The sequence below is a fragment of the Eptesicus fuscus genome, chromosome 8, assembly GCF_027574615.1.
Source record: "Eptesicus fuscus isolate TK198812 chromosome 8, DD_ASM_mEF_20220401, whole genome shotgun sequence".
Taxonomy (NCBI): domain Eukaryota; kingdom Metazoa; phylum Chordata; class Mammalia; order Chiroptera; family Vespertilionidae; genus Eptesicus; species Eptesicus fuscus.
This window is the reverse complement of record NC_072480.1, coordinates 44,395,081-44,420,712: the sequence shown is the minus strand read 5'-3', so window position 1 is coordinate 44,420,712 and position 25,632 is coordinate 44,395,081. Positions and strand designations below refer to the sequence as shown.

General features: G+C 40.5%; 1 protein-coding gene across 9 annotated transcripts in view; it reads right to left on the bottom strand.

Moving 5' to 3' along the window:
* LMO7 (LIM domain 7) overlaps positions 1-25,632 on the bottom strand; it is a 214,675-nt gene that overhangs the window by 38,141 nt on the left and 150,902 nt on the right. For 6 of the 9 annotated variants that reach the window (XM_054719856.1, XM_054719855.1, XM_054719857.1 and 3 more), the window contains 6 exons: positions 25,477-25,590; positions 19,560-19,758; positions 14,767-15,019; positions 10,263-10,292; positions 2,457-2,574; positions 257-399 (listed from right to left, as the gene is read on the bottom strand). In XM_054719856.1, the coding sequence (XP_054575831.1) occupies positions 257-399; positions 2,457-2,574; positions 10,263-10,292; positions 14,767-15,019; positions 19,560-19,758; positions 25,477-25,590 (857 nt within the window). Of the gene's footprint in view, positions 1-256; positions 400-2,456; positions 2,575-10,262; positions 10,293-11,278; positions 11,999-13,564; positions 13,844-14,766; positions 15,020-19,559; positions 19,759-25,476; positions 25,591-25,632 lie in introns of all 9 variants that reach the window. The other 3 variants (XM_028149034.2, XM_028149044.2, XM_054719859.1) reach the window with 2 other exon arrangements.

Below are 25,632 nucleotides of genomic sequence, written 5' to 3'. Positions count from 1 at the left end.
CAAATATAGCCAACACCACCCAATTCTGCATATGAATAGTCAATGTAAAATGAAGAAATAATGTATATATATTTAGTACTCATTTCTTTTGTCAATCCAAGCCACTATTTAGCATAGCAATACTTTGCTTTTTCACTGCTAAGCAAAATGCTGAAAGTTTCATTGCATATTTGGTTACAGTCTAATCACCCTACACATGCACAAAATGTCCATTTCTAACACTGGTCTCTCCGACCAGATCTATCCAGCCTATTACCTGTCCTGCAGCATTTCCTTAAATGTCTTAGAGCTTTTCTCAGATTTCTCCAGCGCCTGCTTTTCAATTTCTTCCCTCTCTTCTTTTTTCTTCTGCAAGTCTGAAGTGTAGCTTTTTCGACGATCTTTCCATTTTGCAAGGTCCTAACAGAAGAAAATCACATCAGCACAGGCATACCTGAATGGCTACACACCCTTTCCAGCAGTGAGAGCGTGCCAGCGTATCCCATTACATTGCTGAAACTATTCACTCCCACTTGATGCCAAGGTGCCCTAATTTTGCTTTTTATAGCCAGCGTTTCTGTACCAAGCCTTTATCTCATGTGTCTGCCTAAAAAACCTGACCTAATAAGATAGACCCCATTTTTGTTTTCCTGCCTCGTTGCCCATTTCACAAAGAATGCTAAATGCTTGTAATTAGGTGCCAGGTCAGAAAGAGCAGGAACTGTTTCAAGTTCATTTTCATCTCACTCCAATAATCTGGCTGCTATATGAAATGACATTTCTTCACCAGTGAAACTGGCAAAGAAAGTGATTATAAAATGGCTAAGTGTGGATGCACACTGGGTCTTCCCATGAATGAGCCCTGAGCTCAGTCCCTGCTTGGAGGCAAAGGGTGTATAAACACAGGTAAATCAGATGTGCTCCCCCCTCCCAGGAAAGCTCAGTCTAGAAGGGAAAGACAGGCATGTAAATAAAAATTCAGCAATGAGTGCGATAGGATTGCAGAGAGAGTAGGGGTCCAAAGGAAAGCATGGCCTACCTCAGGCAGGGGTTGCAAAAGGCTTTACTGGGGAGGCCAGCCTCGAGTACTGACTTCTTCAAAGTGGATAAGCTTTACATAAGGACAGGGCAATAAGGAAGATCACACAGAACAAGGGGACACCTGTTTCCCATATTCCTAGGAAGGGAAGTCTCTCCTAGCCAGGTGAACCCAGGACGATCAACCTAATTCAGCTTGACATTAGCCCTAGCAGTCTAAGCTGGTTCTGACATCCAGGGGTTTAAGGCATTTTCAATGGTACAACCTTTTCTGTCTCCCAAATAGAGAAGTCCCATACTAAGAACTGCTAGTCATTCCGGCCCAAGTAGAAGCCTCTTGGAGTTCTCAGACTAAATGGAATCTCACTCCTAGGACGTGCAATGTTAAATTTGGTTTTAAACCCTCTGAGAGCAGATCAAGCCACTCCTGCTTTAAAATCAGCCTGAACCCTATATGAACTACTTGCAGAAAGAACAAAAGCAGTGTGCATTTCGTCCTATAGGATCACAAGCATGCATTTTTATCTGACCTAACCTACCTGATAACTCCTCAATACTATTTTCACACCCAGACAGTTACCATGTATGTTGGCAAAATGACACTGAATTCCTGTTTCCTGACAATTAAACTGAGTCCCCCACTCAAAGAGGCACTGGAATTTTGAAATGTGGCCACAGCAGGGGTTCTCCTTCATGAATTAGACCTTAATTCCTTTGAAAAATTAAGATTTACTCTCTCTGGGCCTTTTGTTCATGCTACCACTCAACTCTATTACCATAAAGATGTCCTCAAACATCTTTGGGTTTGCTTTGTATAGCTTATCATACTTTTATATACTGCTTTGGTTTATAACAATTACTCCTTTCAAAATAGTCCAAGCTCCTTTCTGTAGGAACAAAACTATGGCAGTTCTGTGAAAACACCTAACTTTGGTTCATATTATATGATGATTACATTTTCAACCAAACTATTTCTTCTTAAATCTCCTCTACTAACTCTAAGAACCAGTTCATCTCTCCACGCTGATGCCCAGATTCTGCCGAGCCCCTGCCCCTCTGCTTCCCAGACATCGAGCAAAGCTTCTTCCTTTCACCAGCATCAGTAACGGTCCCACCCTAATTCAACTACCAACGCACATCAACAAGTTAGCAACACTGCCAGGAAGGAGCTTCTCATATAGGAGAATCCAGAGAATATTAGAAGATCAACAGCCTACTGTGTTTTGCACAATGGCCTTTAAAATATACAACAGTAATGGACCAAGAAGGTTTAAAAATCTTCCTAAAGGAAGTTGGTCACATTTTCTACAAACCTGAGTTCTCTAATAGCAAGGAAAATCACCTCTTGAGTATACTGACTTTCTTTGCAGGGAAGCCAAGAAAAGCCAAACACACACACTTGCCCTGTCTTCCCATCTCCCAATACAAAGCATACTCACATCCTGCCATTTCTGATCTTGCTCTTTTAGTTGGGATTTCATCTTCTGCATCTCCTCGTAACGCAGCTGACGCAAGTTCTGAACATCCTCAGCGCTGACATCGCTCATGGACTTACTCCTATAACAAAAATACCCAGGGTAACCAAGGTTCACATGACTGGATTTAGAGTTAAAACTGGGAGGTTGGGCTTATACTTGGAAATTCCATCTAAATTTCTGCCGTACTACCTAGATGCTTTAGAGATAATATCACAGAAATAGCACTACAGAGATAAATGGTGTTTTTCCAAAACGCAGAAACAAGAGCCTTGCATGCAACTCAAGTGTGAATTCTTTCACAAGATGGCTAAATGAAACCTCCTAAGTCTGAAAAAAAAAAATAATCCAATGCTCATATTTAGAGTGGTCTCTGCATAAAAGAATTGTTTCAGAAAAAAATAATTATTATTACTCACTAGAATCATTCGTCTTTATTTTTCTATCTCTCCCCAAGATAATCTTTTCAGGTTTGGCTGCCTTTTCTGGACACTTATTAAATAATTTAATGATTACCTGATATTTTCTCCTCAAGTTCAATAGCATGAATAAATGTGCAGCTTTTTCGCAAAGATTCTATACCACCTGCCCACCACTGCATTAGACTTGTTCTCAAAGCACCACAGGTAGCTTCTAATACCCAGTTATACTATAGCCTCCTTAGCTTTCTTTTTATTAAGGCAGCTCTCAGTGTCTTCCATGGGTGCCCCCTGCCATGAGGATGTACTGAGAGTTAGCTCTCACAGAGCTCAATCTAGAGTAGAAACCAATGAACAAAGTTGTGTGTCAGACATAAGGCACATGTGTGCTACATACATGCACCCATAAAAAGTTGGGGTAAACTGCCCCAGAGAAGGTGAAACTATGGGGGGGGGGAGGAAGAGTGGAATCAAGTCTAATATTGAAGAGCAGGTAGGAATGAGTGAAGAAAGAGAGAGATAGACAGAGCTTTTGAAGGTGGGGTGCCCAAAATGCTCTCTCCTACAAATCTTTCATAAGGCACTTCTGATTTTATTTCATTGTAAGTGACTCCACCTTTATTCGCTTAAGTAACACAACACCTCCTTCTTGGGCCCCTAAACTTTGCCTTCCCCTAGATCTTGCCATCACCACATTACTTAGCTCAGGAATTCAATTATAATCTATGCAAATGACTCCCAAATCCACAGACAAGGACCAGTCCCCTCCTTAGACTCAATTCTAATTGCTCATTAGATAAACATCTCTGCATGGATATCCCCTAACCATCTCAATTGTAAAAGGACCAAATGAAATAATATCAAAAAGGATTCTGTAAACAGTAACTCACTAAATACATGGTTATTGTTAATGTAGCCAAACTCAATTCTGTCCCCAACTCTGTTTTTCCTCCTATAGCTGTTAGTAGTGTTACCTGCCCTCCAATCGTCCACATCTGAAACCAAAGAACCATTTTTCACCTTTGCCTCTCCCTTCTCCCTACTTTCAATTAGTTATCAAGTCCTCTTACTCAGTGTCTTTTTCTTTCCATTTCTATTGCCAACACCCTAGATCAGAGCACAGTCAACTCTTAACTAGACTTTTTTTAACGCTTCTTAAATTATCACCCAGTCTCCAGATCCAGTGATGGTCTTTCCTGAACTGTTTCCTCCACTCAAAAGCCCTTCCCAGTATATATGCCTTTTCAAATGCCCCTCTGTCCTTGGGAACTCTGCTAAACTCCGGATGGGTGTAAGCAATGTCCACTTGGAAGTCTAACAGGTCACTCAAACTTGTCACAGACCAAACCCATGATTGCTCATTCTACTACCTGCTCAAAACCCATCTTTCTCATCCCAATAAAAGTCAACACAACATTCACTTCTCTCTTTCTCTCATACATGGTAACTGATCTCCTTAGTAAAACCTGTCACTCTACCTTCTAACTGTATCTAACATACAACCACTGCTCATCACCTCCACCTTTACCTCCTTGCTCCAGGCTATCCCATCTCCTGCTGTATTATCACAACAATCTGTCTCCCTACTTCCACCTCCTCCTGCCCAACAGTGTATTCTCAACATAGCAGACAGAGGAGTCTTCAAAACTGCACTCAGATCATGTGTCTACTCAACACCCCAGTTCCTTCCCATCTCACTCGAGTTAAAAACAGATCCTACCCAGAATTACAAGGTCCAACCATGACCTGGTCCCCACCTACATCTCTGCACTCATCTCCTGAAATGTTCTCCTCCACTCACTCGGCTACTGCCAACTGGCTTCCTTGTTCATGCTCACATATAAGCTCTTCATGGCTCCCAGTCACCTGCTTAAATGTTACCTCAGTGTTTCCTTCCCTGACCACCTTGCGAAAATAGCAAATGTCCCTCTCCCCTGGCCCACCTTTCTCCATAGTATATATTGCCATCTGAAATGTACGCTTATGACGACACCACCTGCCTTGTACTATAAGATTACAAAGCAGGAGTTTTGTCCGGTTTGTTTATGGCTATATTACAAGTGCCTCAAAGAGAGCCCAGCCCATGCATGTAATCATAAATGTATTAATGATCTAGGTCAGTGGTCGGCAAACTCATTAGTCAACAGAGCCAAATATCAACAGTACAACGATTGAAATTTCTTTTGAGAGCCAAATTTTTTAAACTTAAACTTCTTCTAACGCCACTTCTTCAAAATAGACTCGCCCAGGCCATGGTATTTTGTGGAAGAGCCACACTCAAGGGGCCAAAGAGCCGCATGTGGCTCGCGAGCCGCAGTTTGCCGACCACGGATCTAGGTGATATTCTGCCACTTTGATAAAGTCTTCCTAGCTCCTCCATGCCAAAAATGGTCTGTCCGTCCCTTCTCCCAACTTCTCTAGTGCTTTAGTTCTACCTTTCTCATGGTATTTTACAATCAGCATATTGTGTACATAGTGTGTGCACAAGCGTGCATGTTTGGCTTAGCTCCCTCACAGGTTCACATGTTGCCTGGGAGGAAAACATAGCAGAAGGCATGCAGGATACATGCATTTAACATCTGTGGTAAGAATGAGGAATGTTTTATCACATTTAATCAAGCAAAATAAACTTGAAATGTTTCAAATATTCTGTAAGAATATATAACTCCTCCCCAAAGTTTTATAAAGAAAGCTTTATAGGATTTATTAAGGAATACTGAAGAATTATATAAAGGAAATATATGAATTTATATATGAAATTATATATTGCTCTATGAATGTAATATTACTTAACTAGGTATGACTATATAAAACTGATTTGTATAAATTTAAGGATATAAATTTACTTAACTCATAAACTGAAAATAATTAGGCTATTTCAGCTAATACTATAACAGACTCACCAAAAAGAGGCAAGGAAAATGTTCAAGATCAAGACATGAAGGGAATCTGGATACTTAAAACATGAGGTTATGAAAATTTCAGAACAAAAATGGAAATGCAAATATGATAGCAATATTATGGTGGGGGGAAGGCTGGCTGGTCTCAACTGGCCCAGACTTCTACACTGGTGCTCTTTGAGACCTCACTTTCTGCACTGAAGAACCTGAATTTCTGTCTTTTCAAAAAACATACTCATCATGGGCAGAGCAGCCTCCTGAGAGCCCACGCACAGAGCTTTGGCACACAGGCAGTGCCCAACATGAACAAAGTGAGCCAAACACAGTCAGGAGCTGACAAGTCCCTGCACAGGGCAGGAATGTGAGCTCCTTCTGTTCCCTCGGGTGCATAAAGTTTCCTACATAAGCTTGAGCACTTTCCATACAGGCTGAGCCAGGCACTGGAATGAGACAGGAGGTGGGGGCTCCGGGCCTGACCATGGCACCAATTTTCACCCCAACCTAACATCGTTTCACTTCTCTGAGCCTCAGTTCCCCATTCAAGAAAGGGATCGTTATGAGACTTGGGTAGGTTATGTGGACTGCATGTCAACCATCTCGTGCTGTACACCAACTCTTCTTATTAAGGCAAATGTAACTGTGTGGGATCTTCTGAAAACTAACTCCCAAAGCAGTTTCAAATAAGAGAGGTCATCCCAGGCCACACTGATAAAATCTAGAACTTTTGGTGTTCTAGCCAGATCATGAAGAATTCTTTCTTTCCTTATCAGAGTTGACAGCATAATAAACTTCTGAGGGCTTACTGTGAGCCAAGCAGCTACCGGGATTATCTCATTAGACAAAACCTCAGTCCGGTTCTACCACTCACTAGCTGGACGACCTTGGGAAAGCTGCAATATCTGCTTCCCTTTCTCCATGTTTCTAAAATGCATATGATACCCACCTGTCTACCTTATAGAAATGAGATGACCACCAGAGATAGTCTCAGGAAAATTGTTCAGGAAAACTATAAAAGACTGCATGCTCTAATATTCACTAGCCAATCACAATTCTTACAATTCATTTATCTGCCACCCTTAAATTTGGAGAGGCTTCGATTTAGAACTGCTTTGGATTTTTTACAAAAATAAAAATATAGGTCTAATATGTTGCATTTTTAGCTGAATCGACTCTTTTTAACAGCAGTTGGGGTAGAGAGAGAAAGAAGGGGAAAGGTAAAGAAAAAAGGTATAGATTATAAAACAGTATTACTAAAATCTTACTCTCTTCTCCCACGATGCTGATCAACTGCTACTCTCCTGGCACTTTTTGACTAGTTTTATGATGCATATTATTTTAGAACTCAATTTCAGAAAACTTATTGATGAATATCTAAGGAGTAAAGGATCAAAAAGGACCAATGTGTAGCAAAATTTCCTTACTATAAAAATCACTAGAAAAAAAAAAAAAAATCACTGATAGCCTCATGGGGCAAATAGAAATTCTATGATATTAAGTTAGGAGGCCCCAACCTTCAGAGGAAGATATAAATATACTTATTAATGCACCTCCAAATACACGGTGGGCGAAAGTAGGTCTGCAGTTGTGAGTATGTGAAGCGCAGAGCTTATTCTTGTACTATTATTGATTAATTATTGTATTATTTTCCATATGAACAACTGTAAGCCTACTTTTGCCCTACCCTGTACTAGTATACCTCCATTAGGTGTTGCAGGAATTCACTAAACTAAAGGATAATCAATACTAAAACCGGGGTAAGAGGCTTTAGAGCTGCCATAAACTAGATTGATACATAATATAAAGGAAACTTTTCATTTATAGTTTTATAGTCAGGGTTTCTCCACAGCAGTACTATTAACATTTTGTGGCCAGAAAATTATTTGTGGTTGGGGGCTATCCTGCCTACCGAAGGACATTTAGCGGCATCCCTGCTGTAAAGGAACTAGATGCCAGTAGCAATGCCTGCCCCCACAAAAGCTCACCCAGTATGACAATCAAAAAGTCTGCAGATATTGTCAAATATTTCCTGGCAGCATAATCCTCAGAAAGTAACTCACATCAACATTATTTTCCCTTTCTTTTTGTTGTCTTGGCAATAAAAAGATAATTGGCAGAAGATTCAATGGCTTAATCACATTGCAAAATTATAACTGTATACCCTTACATATTTGTTCTTAGAGCATCCACCAAGACCATAAAGGCATAAGTCCATGCAACACAAAAGCACACATGTGAGAAATGACTGGCACATACAAAGCGTCTTACTAAAAATACACAAGTGACAAGTGTTAAACGCCAAATAAAAAGCAAGCCAAAAATTAATAATCTAAGATTTCAAAATTTAATACACATTTCTCTTTAACCTGGTTCTTACCAAAAAAAAAAAAAAGCATTCATTATTTTTCAACCATAGGATGTTGAACAATAATGATTTTCCAGATAACCTACATTATGTCCAGAGAAGTATCACCCAGAAATCAGTTGTCTTATGCTTATAAACACTTATGAATATCTTTATAAACATGAAATGAGTTCCAGATTAAAAGCCTATATTCAATCCAATTTTTTGTTTTCATTACAGATCAATTTAAGAAAAATATCAGTAACTGATAGAATATAGGGGGGGAAAATACCATATAATAGATTTTTTATTGCAAGTGGCCTAAAATGCACTTGAGTTTTGTGAGAACGTATTTGTATTTGTGTTACTTTCCATTATTTGACAAGGCAAGCGTTATTCATCAGTCTCAATTTACAATCTTTCTTTATTTGTGTTGTTACCTTGCCACTAAATTGCCTTTATAACAAACACTATACTAGGCAAACAACAGTCTTGAAATAATCTACAGGAGGCATTTGCTCCTGCTAGTGACACCCCAGAAAAATCCTTTGCTTTCTGAGTCTTGGCATTTGGGTTTCTCTCTTTTCTTAACCCAGTTATACCGGTATAACGTATCCCTAAAGAGGGGCATGCACAGCCTTTGAAATAGCTGTACCTGTTTCCATCCCTCACATGACTTGTACTCAGGGTACTTGTAACCACTTTAAGAAAAACAACCTATTTACATTATAAAGTCTTATTTACCAATGAAAATGCTTCTGAAAATTATCATTCAAAATGCTTGAAGCTGCAAAGAGGTTTTTCATCAAGTTAAAACAGCTTTGCCTTGATGAATCAAGATGAGCAGATGCTTAAGCATCATGTTGAAGTGGCCGTGTTCATCCTCACTGATGAGAAGGCTTTAACACCGGAGGAGCTGGAGAGGGAACAACGTGTCCCTGCATGGCATATGCAAAGCAGGCTGGGAGCCTGATTTTTAAAATCATCAACTGAGAAGTACTTGCAATGATGCGCCTGTGCTTCAGTGACACCTTTGACATCCAGAATGGTTCTATTGCTTTAAATAGCAATTTTAGCAACTTTCAAGACCTCTACACTATCAAACTATCAAAACTAGAGAATCTTCTAGATAAATTAAATCTTAGAGATGAAGTAAGTAGGGAAAAATACTTAGCTACTCAGTCTTAGGCCTTAAATTTAAGATACTTGATTAGAGATCAATTAAAATATTTAAGTTTTCTTCTTGCTCAAAAATGTTAGCAGTTAGACTCACAACATCAAAGAAAGTTTGATGGAAAATATTTATTTATATGTAGCCGCCTGGTTATTTTTCACTAAGAATAAATGATTCTATACAGTTAGTATGTAGTAAAAAGTAAAAGTAGTATTTACTTTTAACTCTACTATTCTGGAAATGGAAAATATTTCCAGAAAGTTATTTTTATAATATTTATGTCTATCAGGAGACTAAAATTTAAAAAAAAAAAACAGACAAAAATTAAGAATTAGTTATAAATAATACAGGAAACTACCAAGATTTTAATTTTTGCAAGTTTTGGAAGGCTAATTGACTCTCTAACACAGAATGTTTCCAAATCCTACTAAGGGAACATTAATGGCATTCACCATCCAAACTAAAAAAGCCCAAATAGGTAGGAGTATACAGGCAATGCCAACCGCATGTATTCCAACCTCAAAGTAAATGCTAATATCCTCTTTCCATCACAGATTTTCTAAAATGCAGTTATGCAGTTTTCCACATGCAGAAAGGAGAATTTAGGTCTATATAATAATCAAATACCAAAATAAATATACCAAATCTCAGGTAAGTGCTTTTGTTACTTTTAATCAACTCCTTTAAAAAAAAAATACCTGAAGTTTGAACTAATAAAACAATTCTATTGTTGTGATATAGCAGTTCATGCACTGAGCACTCAGACACACTACCATTAGGTTGCTAACTTAAGAAAAATATCCCATTTTAAAATCTCATGCATAGCACAGAGCATCCACGTTTAGTAACATGCCAGGATAGCAGTGCAATGACACATTACACAAAGGACAAACAATGTGCAGAGATTTCTTTTTTGCTGCAAACCACGACACTTACCCATTCTCACCATAAATCTTTTGAAAGAGTCTAAGAAATCAGAAAACCAAAAATTAAAAGTCATTTCTTCCAGTATGTTATTTTTTAAATGTTCGACGTTTTTAACTTAAGTGACTAACAAGAGATGGACAAATCTCAAAAGGTTGCTTTTCCAGTCACGTTCTTGATCATGTCTCAAATTCTCATTGATCTCATATCTCAAGGAATTCACATTAAGCAAGATCAAGAGTTTCCGGATTTAGCTTGAACTGACAAATCCAAAACAAAAAGCTTTATTAGTTGCCGGGAACTAATAAAAATGTTAGATTTGCATCTACTAAGTTTACTCAACCTAATCACATTTGCCCATCCCAAAGTTCAACAAACTGAACATTCATTAAACATCAAGTGTTCATTATTCTAAAAATGGCCATAATTACATACATGTAAAATTTAGCAGACAGCAAATAACATTCATGCATTTTAATCAAGTTTGCACTAAACTTTGAGACTATAAATTTAGAAATTCACACACTTATAGTCCAAGAAACCTAGGTCAAAAACAAAAATCAAAATCAAGTTAAATGAAATTTGCAATGCCATATTTTAAGGGAAATTTTTACACAAAAATCACACACTCCAGAAAGAGAAACACATAAAACCAAACTACAACCGGACTGTTTCAGAAACGCCTGGACACGAGAATAAAAGTCTGTAAATGTAATCAGAAAACATTTTCATGAAACACCATGTGCAGAATAGCACCACAGTCTCTCCTTACGGCCAAAGGCAATGACTGTGTGCACACGTTCTTAAACGGGCCTCAAACAGGCAATTCAGTGATGTGCAAATATGGAATTGCACTTTTTCCATGAAATGTGCAGAGGTTTCTCAAAGCAAAATAAATGTTTAGAGGATGCTTCACAATGGCTCGTGACATGCAGTCGGGCAATATGATGCCACTTTCTCACACAAGAAAAGTAACACAAGACCATCCATTCAGTACAAGCAAAGTCCTTGCAGAAACACACTCTGACCTCTCAACCATCAGCCGTTTCCTGTGCCTAAGCCTGCTGGCCTCCCGGATGGCCTCCCACTTCCGTAAGTCCGCCTCACTGCAGGGACCAGGGATGAAACTGATGGGAGGCACAGAAGTTCCCATCTTCCAGTACTGGATCTTACGGGTCAACATGTCATCTGTCTTCTGCCGATACGAAGGAACTAGTACTCTACAGCTATTACTTTTTTCTTTGGCTGGGCACGTCCTTTCAAGTACACAGAGGAACTTTGCTTGAATTTCTGGAGGAAGAGTCCAGGGCTCGGGGAAAGGGATTGGTTGGTATCTATCTGGGGCCCCCGAGAGAGGCACCTCTTTCTTCTGTGCTGGAATTCGGCGGACAATCATATCATCTTTTTCTAGATCTGGAAGTATGAGTTCACCTTCTCTGCACTGCAGAATTATATCTCGCTCTACAGGATCATCTCGCTCAGAAAACCTTCTGAAGTCTTCGAAAGCTCGGAGAACACATGGATTGGCGTGGAAAGCCCCAGTCTTTCTGACAAAGAAATCGTCATTCTCTAAGTCAGGGTCTAGGGCTGACATCTCAAGGTCACCTCTTCTATACCCTGGTGCGTAAGAGGGATGCTTCCTGCGAGTTATGAGCCTTGGGCCAGCAGTGGGATCAAGTTTGATATTTGTTTCAGAAGATAAGATGTCATCAGAATATGTTTGGAGGGCCTGAAGTAATAAAAACGGACTGAAGCACAGAAAAGAAAAAGGAAGGGAGAATCTTATTAAGTGTATTAAGGAGAACAGGTAATTAGGTAGCAGACCAACTAGCCATTATTGTTTAATTATAGGGGGCATGGGAAGGACTCTTGTGTGGAAGAAAGACTAGCACTGAATGCCACCACCTGTGACTTTCCTGGGTACCACTTAAAGAAACAAGAGCAGAGGATACAGCTCAGGAAAGGTGGGCACCAAGCAGGCCAAGTGACAGGGCTCGAACTGGGTAGAGTCCACCTCCCTGAGATACAATGCAACTCTTGCTGTCACCTCTTCCTCACCCCATGAGCCACAATGACCTCATTCTCATCCCAGAGACGCAGGAATGATCTTGAAAAAGTTTTAGAGTTGGTCATGAGGCACTGTATGCAATAGGCACCGGTAGGAAGCAGACATTTAAAAACTACAATGCTCTGAAGCTGTACAAAAGGCCCTGACGACTCTTCTCTTCGCATTTTCCCACCAGACTTGCCTGTCCACCTGTCCATCTGAAAGTTATTTCCTTTATATCTCCACACATAGCACAGCTGTAAAACTACGTCCACTTTTCTTTTTTCTTTTTTTTAACATATTTTTATTGATTTCAGAGAGGAAGGGAGAGGGAGAGAGAGAGAGAAACATCAATGATGAGAGAGAATGATTGATTGGCTGCCTTCTGCACGCTCCCTACTGGGGATCTGGCCTGCAATCCGGGCATGTGCCCTTGGCCAGAATCGAACATGGGACCCTTCAGTCTGCAGGCAGATGCTCTATCCACTGAGCCAAACCAACTAGGGTGGTCCACTTTTCCAAAGGCCTTTTAGAAATGGTTTTCCAAAAGAACTGACTATGCCACATGTAACTCTATACTATTTTATACATGACTCTGCTAAAGAATATTTAATCCTATAGACTTCCAAGCTTACATGCCTGCACAGAAAGCAAAATGCTATACATAATACTTTTATACTAAATATTAAGTGAGTACAGTTTCATGATTCAACATGTCATGGTCAGAGGTTAGTGGTGCAGCAGAAGCTGGCCAGGTGTTGCATGCCAGACTCCACGCAGGAAGGCTCATGCAGGCAGGTACACCTGGGCTCCTCCGAAGCACCACTGGTTCCCCTGGATGCATGGGTGTCCCATGTGCTCCTGGCTACTTCCATCAGGAGTGAACGTCTTTGGCAGGTGCCGTCTAGCCTACGCTCTGCTTTCTGCATCCAACTAAAAACGGCAGAGCTTCTGGCAGAGCCTGAATCCTCATCCTCAAAGTCTGGGCTCCTCCTACTGTGGAATGAGGCAGAGACAGGAAGGAGAGAGGGAAGAAGACAAAGAATTGGAGAAAAATACAACTAAATAATGTCAAGCTATGACTATGTATAGAGGAGGACGTGTTAGGATCCAGATCCCAAAGTTTAAATTTAAATGACTTTTTTTTTTCCAGTTACAGAGGTTCTATAGATGTTGGAAGGAAATCAATCTGTCTCTTTCATTAAAAGCACACACAGAACGCACCCAGCCAGGGCACTGCATGACAGAAACAGGCAGAAAGACAAACCTGAATCCCTGAAATTCTTTATACCATGGTTTATAAGTTTCCCTTTTTATTCTTTTCCAGTTCACATCTTCTGGGATCCAACATTTGGGAAGAAACTGATCAAAAGTGTTCCCTGGGTTTGGCATGATGGGGCTTAGCTTTCGCACATAAAGGTCATCCTTTACAGTGTCGGGGATGCTTGTCCTTTCTTCCTCCTCCTCCAAGTAACAAAAGGAGTTTGAAGTTTCTTGTACTGCCGTCCAGGTCTCCACATTTGTGCCCCAAGTTCTCCTCTCGTTACTGTTCAAAACATCCAACCAGTTAAGATACTGCATGATCAACGTGTGACAGAGAACACAAAAGGCATGCCACCTGGCTCCCAAAGTCTGTCCCACTGGGAATGAAGCAAGTTAGTGTCCCTTCTCGTCATTAACGCTCCTAGAACAAAGTCACGGCAGCATCACAGCACCTCACTTTAATCAGAGAACAGCTTGATACACGAGGGCCAAAGATAATAATCGGTGCTAAAAAGAGACAATTGGCCAACAGGTTGGGGGGTTACTTTCTGTAACGCAATCAACAGGATAGACATTTGGCCCCAGGAGAAATTTTTCTGACCTCGACAGTTCCCATAGCCCGGTGGCTACCGGGTCAGCAGGAGAAAATAATGGTGAACAAGAGTTAGGAGAGAGAGTTTTTGAGATGAAACTCTCTGGCCTCTTTTTCACTTGGAATCTAAGGTTGGCTAAAGTCATCCAAAACTACAGGAAGGCAACCTTTGCTCATCCTTGGCATCCGATCCACTTTCAGGACCAAATGCCTCCTTCTGATAGGAAGCTGGATTTGAAAAGTCACACTCTGCTCTGCTAACTTGATGAGAAATCAACATGGGGGCAGTGGGGGGGGGGGGGGAGCTGCACAGCTGAGCTCCCAAGGAATAATGTAAGTCACCCAGTAAGCTGCAAGATACCAATAATGCTAAAGGCAGGCATCTAAAACAAGAACAAGCAAATCATATGCTGACATTTTTAAATGGAAGAAGTATCTTCAAGATATGAATGACTAAAAATGCAGGGGGCGGGGAACATTTTCATTAATGAAGTGTAAAGTATTATCTATGAAATACAGGTTAAGGACCATTCCTTTTACCACATTTCAATATCCCAGCACATTTGCAAACACAGGACATTTTAAAGCTCAATCATCAGATCGCATCCCAGTACCTTGGAAATGTCCCATCGGCTTCTGTGCCGACCGGGCTTGCCCAGCTTCTTCTGTTATCCTCATTTCTGTCCGGCTTCTTCTTCCTCAAGGGCGCCGGCACGTAGGACGGCTGTCTACTTTTGTTGGGTAAGAAACGATTGAATGGCAAAGCAGATTTTGGTTCAATGGCCGAAATCCTTCGATAGGACATATCATCTTTATTATAATCCTGCATTTTGAATGTAAATTCAGAATCTGTGTCGCTTTCGCAACCTGTAAAAATAAAAAGGCACCAGAACTGGCTTTATTCTCCAGATTACTCGTCTCTGCTGAAACCCACACAGCATGCCTGCTTCGTCTTTCCCTACTGCTAACTGCGGGAAATATTTTTAGAAATTTGTCATGAAGTTGCGATAAGATCCATTAAGAGGAACTGGCTTTGCATACTGGAGGCGCCTGCGGTACATTCTTTCACTGTTGTACAGTCTACGCAGAAAAAGTCCCAAATTACAGCTGAAACCCTTTTCTTCTTGACTTTCCTTGCCCATATAATTTTTTCATCAAATTTGTTGATGGAATACATGTCAATAAAACCTAATAATACATGTCCATAAAACACACTTAAGATGATATATAAAAGTAATTCTTGAGAAACAGTAATTTAAAATAAACATGCAACCATCTAAAATTTCGGTGAAGTAAGAGATAAGGGAGGGCACAGAGAAAGAAGCAGAAAGCACAAAAGATCTCAAAGGGGGTCGGCAGACCATTCTGAGACCCCCTATACGCAAGAATCACACGTTAGGTATGAGACAGGACCAGATGTCTTCTAACGTCCCATAGGAATGTCAAGTCTCATACCTTAATGAGAACACAGAAGTCAGGCTTTTGTAAGGGTGGCCGTGGGAATTACATTTTTGGTACAAAGTCATTGAAACACAAATTCAAAAGACTACACCTCAAAGTCAGATCCATACAAATACAATCCGCTCTCTTAAAACGAAATAGATGTGCCCTTTTAAAGATGGGAGGAGAAGAGGTACAGAACACTGCTACAGATCCGGGCCAAGCTGTCGCCCTCTCCTGCCCTTTTTTCCTTCCTGCCTCTGCATATTCCTAAAGAAAGTTTGCTAATGTGGCTTGCTTCCCACCTGGCCTCTCTGAGGCCAACTACCTGAGCACTGCAATCTTGCAGCACACAGAGCAGAGCGCCTGCAGGGTTAACCTGAGCTAAAGGCCGTCTTCTCTCCTCCCTCCGGCTGGCAGGAGTCTACAGTAAATAACAGGGAGGCTGGCCTACAGGAAGTGGTTTAGCACACAGCTATGTAAGCAGGAGACCTGAACAGGGCGAAGGAGAGGCACAGCAAAATGGGAGACATTTAACCAGCTCTCACCAGGAGGACTTATGGTCAATCATCTGGTGCTTTGCTTGTTTTTACCACCTCCTACATAAACAGTACATTTTTTGGAAATGAGAGAAATGTCTTAATTCTTGCCAAAATTTGTACATGTAAAATCTTAAATACACAAAAAGATTGTTCTACTCGGGAGTATTTTCCCCACCTTTATTGAGATATAATTGACATACAATAGTGTATATGTTTTTGTTTTAATGTATTTTTATTTATTTCAGAGAAGGGGGGAGAGAGAGAGAGAGAGAGAGAGAGAGAGAGAGAGACATACTGATGAGAGAGAATCATCGTTTGGCTGCCTCCTTCATGCTCCCCACTGGGGATCGAGCCCACAATCTGGGCATGTGCCCTGACTGGGGAATGAACCGTGACCTCCTGGTTCATAAGTCAATGCTCAACCACTGAACCATGCTGGCCGGTCAATAGTGTATGTGTTTAAGGTATATAGTATGATTTGATTTAAATATATTATAAAACGATTACTACAATAAGTTTAGTTAATGATGGATAAGTTTAGTTATCCATCATTCTTATATAGATACCAAAAAAAGACCAAAAAGAATTCTTGTGATGAGAACTCTTAGGATCTACTTTCTTTTTATTTTTAATATATTTTTATTGATTTCAGAGAGAAAGGGAGAGGGAGAGAGAGAAACATCAATGATGAGAGAAAATCATTGATTGGCTGCCTCCTGCACACGCCCTACTGGGGATTGAGCCTACAACCCAGGCATGTGCCCTTGACCAGAATTGAAATCTGGAACCCTTCAGTCCACAGGCTGGCGCTCTATCCATTGAGCCTAACTGGCTAGGGCAGGATCTACTTTCTTAACAACTTCCGTGTATATAATACAACAGTGTTAATTAACTATAGTCATCATGTTGTTCATTTTATGAATTTTTAAGTTTTTTTTTTTTTTTAGTCTAGTACAATGCTCTATAGAGTAGGCAAGTATTCTTGATATAGGGAGTTTCATATAAACCTAAAGAATTTGACCTTGCAATTCTGTTAACCTAAAAACATTATCCTAAGTTGTGGTGATCATCAATTTTGGACTACAACCTGGTGGGTAGCAGAATTTTAATATAGTAATCATAAAAAACCATTTATCATCCTGGTGGCCCTCAGGCTTTTTTATTACCCCCTAATTATAATTACCAAGTCTTCATTTCCACACTCTTTAACAAGGTAACTCCTTTTCTGAGATCAGGAAGCTGTGTGACAGGCACCAGTCCAATGAGAATCGGAGGAGACTTGGATTCCACACCACAGGACCACTGTATCTGAACTGTCTCAAGTCTGCATATTCCCACAGTGCCTCAATCTTCCTCTCTTTCATTGTTTGCTGGCCAGATATAAATTTAAACTTTAAATGTTTTCGCTTCTTTGGTCAGGACAGAGTAATATAATGAGTTCAGAATTTCAGCCTGTTTTTACAGCTTTAATTACTTAGATAAATTATAAATCAGATTCATTTCTTTAAAACTATTATAATACTCATCTAGACTATAAAAGTGTCACACCTAAATAGCAAACAGCCAACAACTGCAGCAGTAATTATAAAGGTTAACTCTTCCCTAGCCATTCACATTTTTTACTGTTAGTTTTTAAATGCCATTTTTTGTGACCATGCTTAACACTTTGCTGATTTTTATTTTTGAAAGACAAATTCATTGTACTTTGCATTTATGTAAATTTATCTAAGAACAACAAATAAAGATTGAACTCTAGTTAATGACCTGCATGCTAAAGTATTTAGAACAAGTGTAATATGCTCTGAAATGCCTCCAAAAAATAAGAAGGATAAATTAATGCAGGGAGAGGCGGGATAGGTATGTGATGAAGCAGATATAATAAAATGTTTTGGTAGAATTAGGTGGTGGGTACATGGGTGTTCACTGGAAAATTCTTTCAAACTTTGATGATGTTTGAAATTTTTTATAATAAAAATGTTAGAAAATTCACTTAATATTAAAATAATAATCAAAATGAACAAGTAAAATTCCTAACAATCTAGTACAAACTCACAACCCGAACTCTCATTTTTTTTTCACATTAATGGTAGAAGCACAGAAATATTTGAAGCAACTTTACTCATGGTTTCAATCTAGTCCAATTTGAATTGTTAGAGGTATACATTTAGAAGTTTCTCAGACCACCAACATCCATAGGAGTAAGAGTTGCATTTAATTAACTGATCTGACCAGGACACTGACATTTTGAAGAGTTTCCTCTCCAAAACAGATGACTTTCATTAACATGTTCCTTTCACACTTACACTGTCCTGGATTAGCACTGACCCTTACAGAATCAAAAGATGTTTTCTAACACCATGCTTATATTGTTACTTAATCAAAGTTTAGCAAAATGTTATATCATGATAGGTATCAATCATTTCTTCTCTTAGAGATCATTAAAAAGATGTCTTTCTTGTTCTTTTTGAGAATTTTTAAAAAATATTTTGGGGGGGGGAAGTAAGAAAAGGGAAGAAAGAAATTAACTCAGGAATTAGAACAAACTTTTTAGAACCTTTTTTATGTTTAGGTATACCAGTCAATAGGCCTCATAGGCACAGATTATTAACCCTGAATCTGGAGAGAAAATAATCAAAATACATTATCACTGATAAAACAGATCACAGTTAACTGTCTCCTCTTGTTTTCTCTGAAAATGGGAAGAAGGAAAAAGTGAAACCAATACCCCTCTAGTGGTGATACAGAGAGGGAGGAAAAAAAACTTTTTTTTCAATTACACTTCAGCCCGGCCGGTGTGGCTCCGTGGTTGAACGTCAGTCCATTAACCAGGAGGTCGTGGTTCAATTCCCAGTCAGGGCACATGCCCGGGTTGCAGGCTTGATCCCCAATGTGGGGCGTGCAAGAGGCAGCTGATCAATGATTCTCATCATTGATGTTTCTCTCTGTCTCTCTCTCCCTCTCCCTTCCTCTCTAAAAAATCAATAAAAACATATTAAAAAAATAAAAAATTACAATTTTGTCTCTATTTTCTTGGTGAAATTTTTGCCTCAATAGTTTTCACCTCATTTTTCTACTCTCTCCCATTCCCAATTTTTTCTTAACATGCAAACAAATAAAAATAAGCTGCCAGTCAAAAATGCAACTCACCTTACCTAGCAGGTTTGGCTCAGTGGATAGAGCATTACTGGCCTGTGGACCAAAGGGTCCCTGGATTTGATACTGGTCAGGGTATGTACCTTGGTTGCAGGCTCCTCCCCAGACTGGGCCCTGGTCGTAGCTCATGCAGGAGGAAACTAATCTATGTGTTTCTCTCACATGGATCTTTCTCTCTTGTCTTTCCCTCTCTCTTTCACTCTCCCTAAAAATCAATGGAAAAATATCCTCGAGTGAGGATTAACCAAAAAAAAAAAAAAAATGCAACTCACCTTCACGCCCACCCCTCAGCGTGATATCAGAGGAGCAGCTTGTGAAGGACCTAGAGCCCAGAGAGTCCAAGCTGTCAAACGAATCTTCTCTCCTGTGGCTGCCTGGGGGCACAGGGAACTCTCCCCGCTCAGCACACCAGATATCTCCGTACCCACTGTCCCTGCCACTTCGTTTCAGGCAGCTGGAGTCTTCAAGTGCCTAAAAAAGAATTTTTTAGAGAATAAATTAGCATAAAATCCCAAACTGTAGTCAGTCATTACTTGTTTGTTTGCATAGCTCAAGTTGTGCTTCATTTGATAGGTGCGGCAACAAGATCTCCTGCTAATCATAAAAATCTCATTTTAAAAAATCAGAAAATAAATCTGCTTTCCCACAACTAATAGTTGGTCCTCATGTAACAACAAAAAGATATTCATTATTATTTAATAAAGTAGTACAATCTATATAAAAGTAAGGAAGGGGAGACATTTTAATACGAAAAGCTACTAACTAAATTAATATGCTACAATCAATTGTTATCTAGAGTTATCTGGCAATAAATATGAATGGAGTTAAAGAGAAAAATCAACCTGGACTTTGATATCCAAAATAAGATAAACTAATTAATTATAACCATCCTACATTCAGCAAATAGTTGAGGAGATATATATTAAACAAAAAAAGTAGTTAAATTTTTTAACAAAAAGTTTAGAACAGAGAGGAGCAAGTACAGCAGGTATACACATCACAGAATTTACCTATTTTCATTGATTATGAAACCTAGATCTGAACCAAGAAAAGCAGACTTGTTGGCCGACATACAAAATACTTGCCCTGAATCTAAATTAAATATTTGTTTGGCTCATGTAAGAGATGCACAAAAACATGGCAAATATCAATAACTATAGGTTCATAAATCACATAGCATATACACAAAATCAATGTTTCTAATTAGCATTTCTCTATGAAAGTAAATAGCAAAAAACAACTGGACTTTTTAAAATTAGGATTTAAGTAAATGTATAAAGCCCTTAGCATAGTCATGATACAGAGTAATAATTAATTAATGAATTAATACAGAGTAATAAACTCTTAATGTTTTAATATGGTGAATGTAACTCTGTCATTATAGTAAAAGTCGGGAATGTTAGCTTCAAGTAACTTCACTAAAACAGAGATGGTTTTAGATAATGGGGCCTATTTATGAATTTTCTTAAGTATAATAGATATTGTGGCTATATGGAAGAATTTCCATATACCAAAAATAAAAACTCTTATTCTTAAGACACACATTCTAAGTATTTAGGGATGAGATCTCTGCAATTTATTTTAAAATGATTAAGTAAATAAAACATAGGTGGATGAACAGATACATAAATAGATCAAGTCAATACGGGAAATTTTTAATAATTGAATCAGATGATATATATTTTTTGTACTCTAATTATGAACATATTATAAACATTCTCAACATATGAAAAAGTCTATAAAAGAACGTTTACAATGAATAATCAGCAGCTCCCTCAGGCATACTTTTGGCTAAGGCTGGATTTGTCAATCTGTAGTTGAGTTTTTGGGCAAGTGTTTGAAAAACCAATAAAGTCTAGTAGAACTATGTGAGATTTTTACATGCTTTGGATGCCAGATAAACATGTTAGAATTAACATCCTGTCATGAAAATGTAAGCACCTACCTTGTACCCTATTTCCAAGCAGATGGGGAAGCTGGGCCTAATGCTGGTATCACCTAGATACGTCTCATAATATAAAAAGATTAAAAATTTTAAGTAATTCTTTTTTTTAATGGATTTCAGAGAGGAAGGGAGAGGGAGAGAGAGATAGAACAATCAATGATGAAAGAGAATCGTTGATCAGCTTCCTCCTGCACACCCCACACTGGGGATTGAGCCTGCAACCCAGGCATGTGCCCAACCGGAATCAAACCCGGGACCCTTCTGTCCGCAGGCCAACGCTCTATCCGCTGAGCCAAACCAGGTAAGGGCTTAAGTAAATCTTTTGATCCATCAGGCTTCTTAGACACACTGGTGTAGCCAGAGGGTCCTCACTACACAGCGAGATGACTTTTGACCTCATAAATGTTAAAGGTATTTATAATAGGCCATCACAGTTATAAAAGAACCCGAGTCTGATCCTGGTGCCTGGTTATGTAGGACTTCACTCTGACAAGTCACCGGAGTCACCTCCAACTTATAGGGTAACTCAGATGCAACAGCTTATCCCAAGTGTTTTTTTAACTGATATCTTGGGTTGGCCATTAAGCATTATCTACTTAAGTTGGAAAGTTTGATGAACACAATGGTTTTGATTTTTAACAAAACAGATGCCAAACAGATTACAGATCCACACACCTCTTATGGCTATTCCCACTCTATAATCATGGAATAAAACCACAACTATAGTTTTTAAGTATTGAAAAAAAATTTTTTTAACTAATAAAAAATGTTTACCTACTCCGATTTCCCAAGGGTGACAGGAAACAGCCTTTAATAGAGCATTCCCAGCACATACACTGCACCAGCCTTATTCAGCCTGAGTCAGACTGCCATAAAAAGGACCAAGGGCTGTTAAGAGAACACTAATACAGGGGCCAAAGTCCGATATTGTTTTTAACTGGATGTTTTCTTAGCTGAAATAACTGAGGCAAAGCTATGATCGTGCCCAAAGCCCCCTGCACGTTCCTCCATCAGTCTTACCCTCCTCCACTGCAGTGACTTATCTGCTCATCTGTCTCCAGCAGGCAATTGTGCTGCATGAGGATGGATTCTTTGTCTTGTATGTTTTCCCAACACCTGCTACAAGGCTTGCGCATGATAATATCTCAAATATTACTTGAATTAACTGTTTCAAGGAATTTGAGTAGAGTGCTATAAACTCTTTACAATTCAAAAATAATAAAAATAAGCCCTGGTAGGGGTGCTCAATGGTTAGAGCATTGGCCCATGCACCAAAGGGTCTTGGATTCAATTCCCGGTCAAGGAGATGTACCTGGGTTGCAGGTTCAATACCCAGCCCTGGTCAGCTCATGCAGGAGGCAACAATGTACCACTCTCACATTGATGCTTCTCTCTCTCAATCTCTCTCTCTCTCTCTCTCTCTCTCTCTCTCTCTCTCTCTCCCCCCCGCCCTCTCTCCGCTCTGCTTCCTTCCACTCTCTCTAAAAATCAATGAAAAACATATATATCCTTGGATGAGGATAAAAATCATCATCATTATCATCATCAAAAAGGAAGACCGAAACCTTCTAAGCTATATAATCCCATCTATCCTATATAATAATAGACAAATATGCAAATTGACCATACCTCCGACACACCCACAAGCCACGCCCACAAGCCACGCCCACCATCCAATCAGAGCGAGCATGCAAATTAACCCAAACCAAGATGGCTACAGCCACAGAGAGCAAGGTTTCCTAGGTAACAGAGGAAGCCAAGCTTTCTGCCAGCCGTTGCAGGCCTAAGCCTCCACTCAAGCTACAAAGTTTCAATTATAGAAGGTAAACAAATTCAAACAAATGGCGGTAGAATGGAGCTTGAGAGAGCAGGCCAGGGTTGCCGCCGGCAACAGGGGAAGCAAAGCTTTCCACACACCCTGGCTGGGCCCACCCGCTTAAGGCAACAAAGTTTCAATTATAACCCCAACAGAAATGGCTTCGGGCCTCGGAGGGAGCCCCAGGCTTAGCTCTGCTCCAGGCTACAAAGTTTCAATTGTAGAAGGAAAATAAATTCCAGATACCAGGGCCTCGGCTTGGGTTGCCAGGGGGCGTGGCCGGCCTGCAAACCACCACAGGCCCCTCACTCAGGCCGCCCCATGCCCCAAGGGTACCCCACCCTGATCAGGGACGCCCTTCAGGGCAAACCAGCTGGCCCCCACCCCTGTACCAGGCCTCTATCCTATCTAATAAAAGAGTACTATGCAGATTGATCATCACTGCAACACACAATATAGCTGCCCCCATGTGGTCAAAGATCCTGCCCCCATGTGGACACAGGATCGACAGCACAGCAGCAGGAGAGGGCAGTTGGGAGGCACCTGGCCTGCAAGGGAGGGCAGTTGAGAGGGACCAAGCCTGCAAGGGAGGGCAGTTGGAGGTGATCAACCCTGCAGGAGAGGGCAGTTAGGGGTGACCAGGCCGGCAGAGGAGGGAAGTTGGGGGCAAACAGGCTGGCAGCAGAGTGGTTAGGGGGTGATCAGGTTGGCAGGCAGAAGCGGTTAGGGGCAATCAGGAAGGCAGGCAGGCAAGCAGTTTGGAGCCAGCAGTCCTGGATTGTGAGAGGCAGACAGAAGCGGTTAGGGGCAATCAGGAAGGCAGGCAGGCAAGCAGTTGGGAGCCAGCAGTCCTGGATTGTGAAAGCGATGTCCGACTGCCCGTTTAGGCCCTGGGATCAGGCCTAAACGGGCAGTCGGACATCCCTCGAGGGGTTCCAGATTGGAGAGGGTACAGGCTGGGCTGAAGGACAATCCCCCTCCGTGCACGAATTTCGTGCACCGGGCCTCTAGTATATATATAAAAGCCTAAGTGACCGTTATGACTGGACAACTGGCCAGTAGCTATGACATGCACTGACCACCAGGGGGCAGACGCTCAATGCAGGAGCTACCCCCTGGTGGTCAGTGCGCTCCCACAGACAACCTCCCGCAGCCCCTCCCCTCCCAGACTTGCCCCCATTGGCCCCGACTGGGGTGGGCTGGCTGGCCAACCTCCCGCGGCCCCTTCCCCAGGCCTTCCTGCCCCAATTGGCCCTGTTGGGGCAGCCTCTCCGCCTTGGCTGGCCAGCCCAATCGAGGCCAATCAGGGCAGGCCAGCCAGCCAACCTTCCATGGTCCCTACCCCTGGCCGGCCTGCCCCCATCAGCCCCGGGCCTCAATCGGGGCGGGAGACAGCCCCGATTGGTCCAGATCACTGGCCAGGCTGAGGGACTCCACCCGAATTCATGCAACAGGCCTCTTGTCTTTCTATAATGTAGATGGCTGAACTCAGGCAAAACTAGCGATTAGGGTAGATATAAGGCCTGGTAATCATTTTCATCCTGGTCTACAATTTCTATCTTCCATCCATGGCAACTAACATTTATTACATCCTTGCAATGTGCTAGAGACTAATACTAAATGCCTTCTTGGTAGAGTATCACTTCATCATCATAAAACCTATGGAGCAACTACAATTAATTAGATAGTGATATATTATTTTGACTATTTATTTTCTTCTGAGCATTGCAAATTCCCCTAGACATATATCCCCTAAGAGAAATTAATTTTCCCATTTGGATCTTGTAAATGAAGATTTGGCAGAACTACAGTCGGACCCGGCACCCGATTCTCCTCAAACTGTCCTTAAACTATCAAAAGCATTAAAACAAAGCATTCCAATTTAAAAAAGCCATATCATGTTTCATGTAACAGCATTCACTACTCCTTAGGAAACAGAAGCAGTATGTAGAATTGTGGAGATATAGAAGTATAGGCATTAGAGGTAATCCTCCATGACTAAAAGATACTACGATTTTTAAAAAAGTGAGTAGCTTCCATACATTTTAATAATCCTGAAGAACCTTTCTACTACAGGTTGAATTCATAATGAACATAGGAAGATTTACATATACAAAGTATCTAAGAAAGGAAACAAATGCCTATTGTCGAGTTAGCTAGAATTAAGAGATAAATAAATGCCTATACCCTGGACACTTCTGAAATAGACTCACTCACTCCCTGGTGGTGGCATACAAAGGCAGCCAATGAGTAACAATCCTCTCTACCCATCCCAATCTAGACCAGAGCAAAGATGGTCAGACCTTCCACATTTGCTATAGAGAAGGAGAAGAATGAAATGGAAGGAAAACATAAAGGGGGAGGGAGGGAAGAGGAGAAAAATAGTATTAGTTATAGTGATCCTCTCATACAGATATAGTTTCCTTACCTTGGTCAGAGCTTGTCCCAAAAGATTCTCAAATGCTTTCAAATTAAGATATGGACCATTATAGTAGGGGTTACTTTGTGCTTTTCTTCCCAGCCAGTACAATGTTATCAAAACCTTTCAAAAAAAATTCCATAAAACAAAAAGATCAGTCTACTT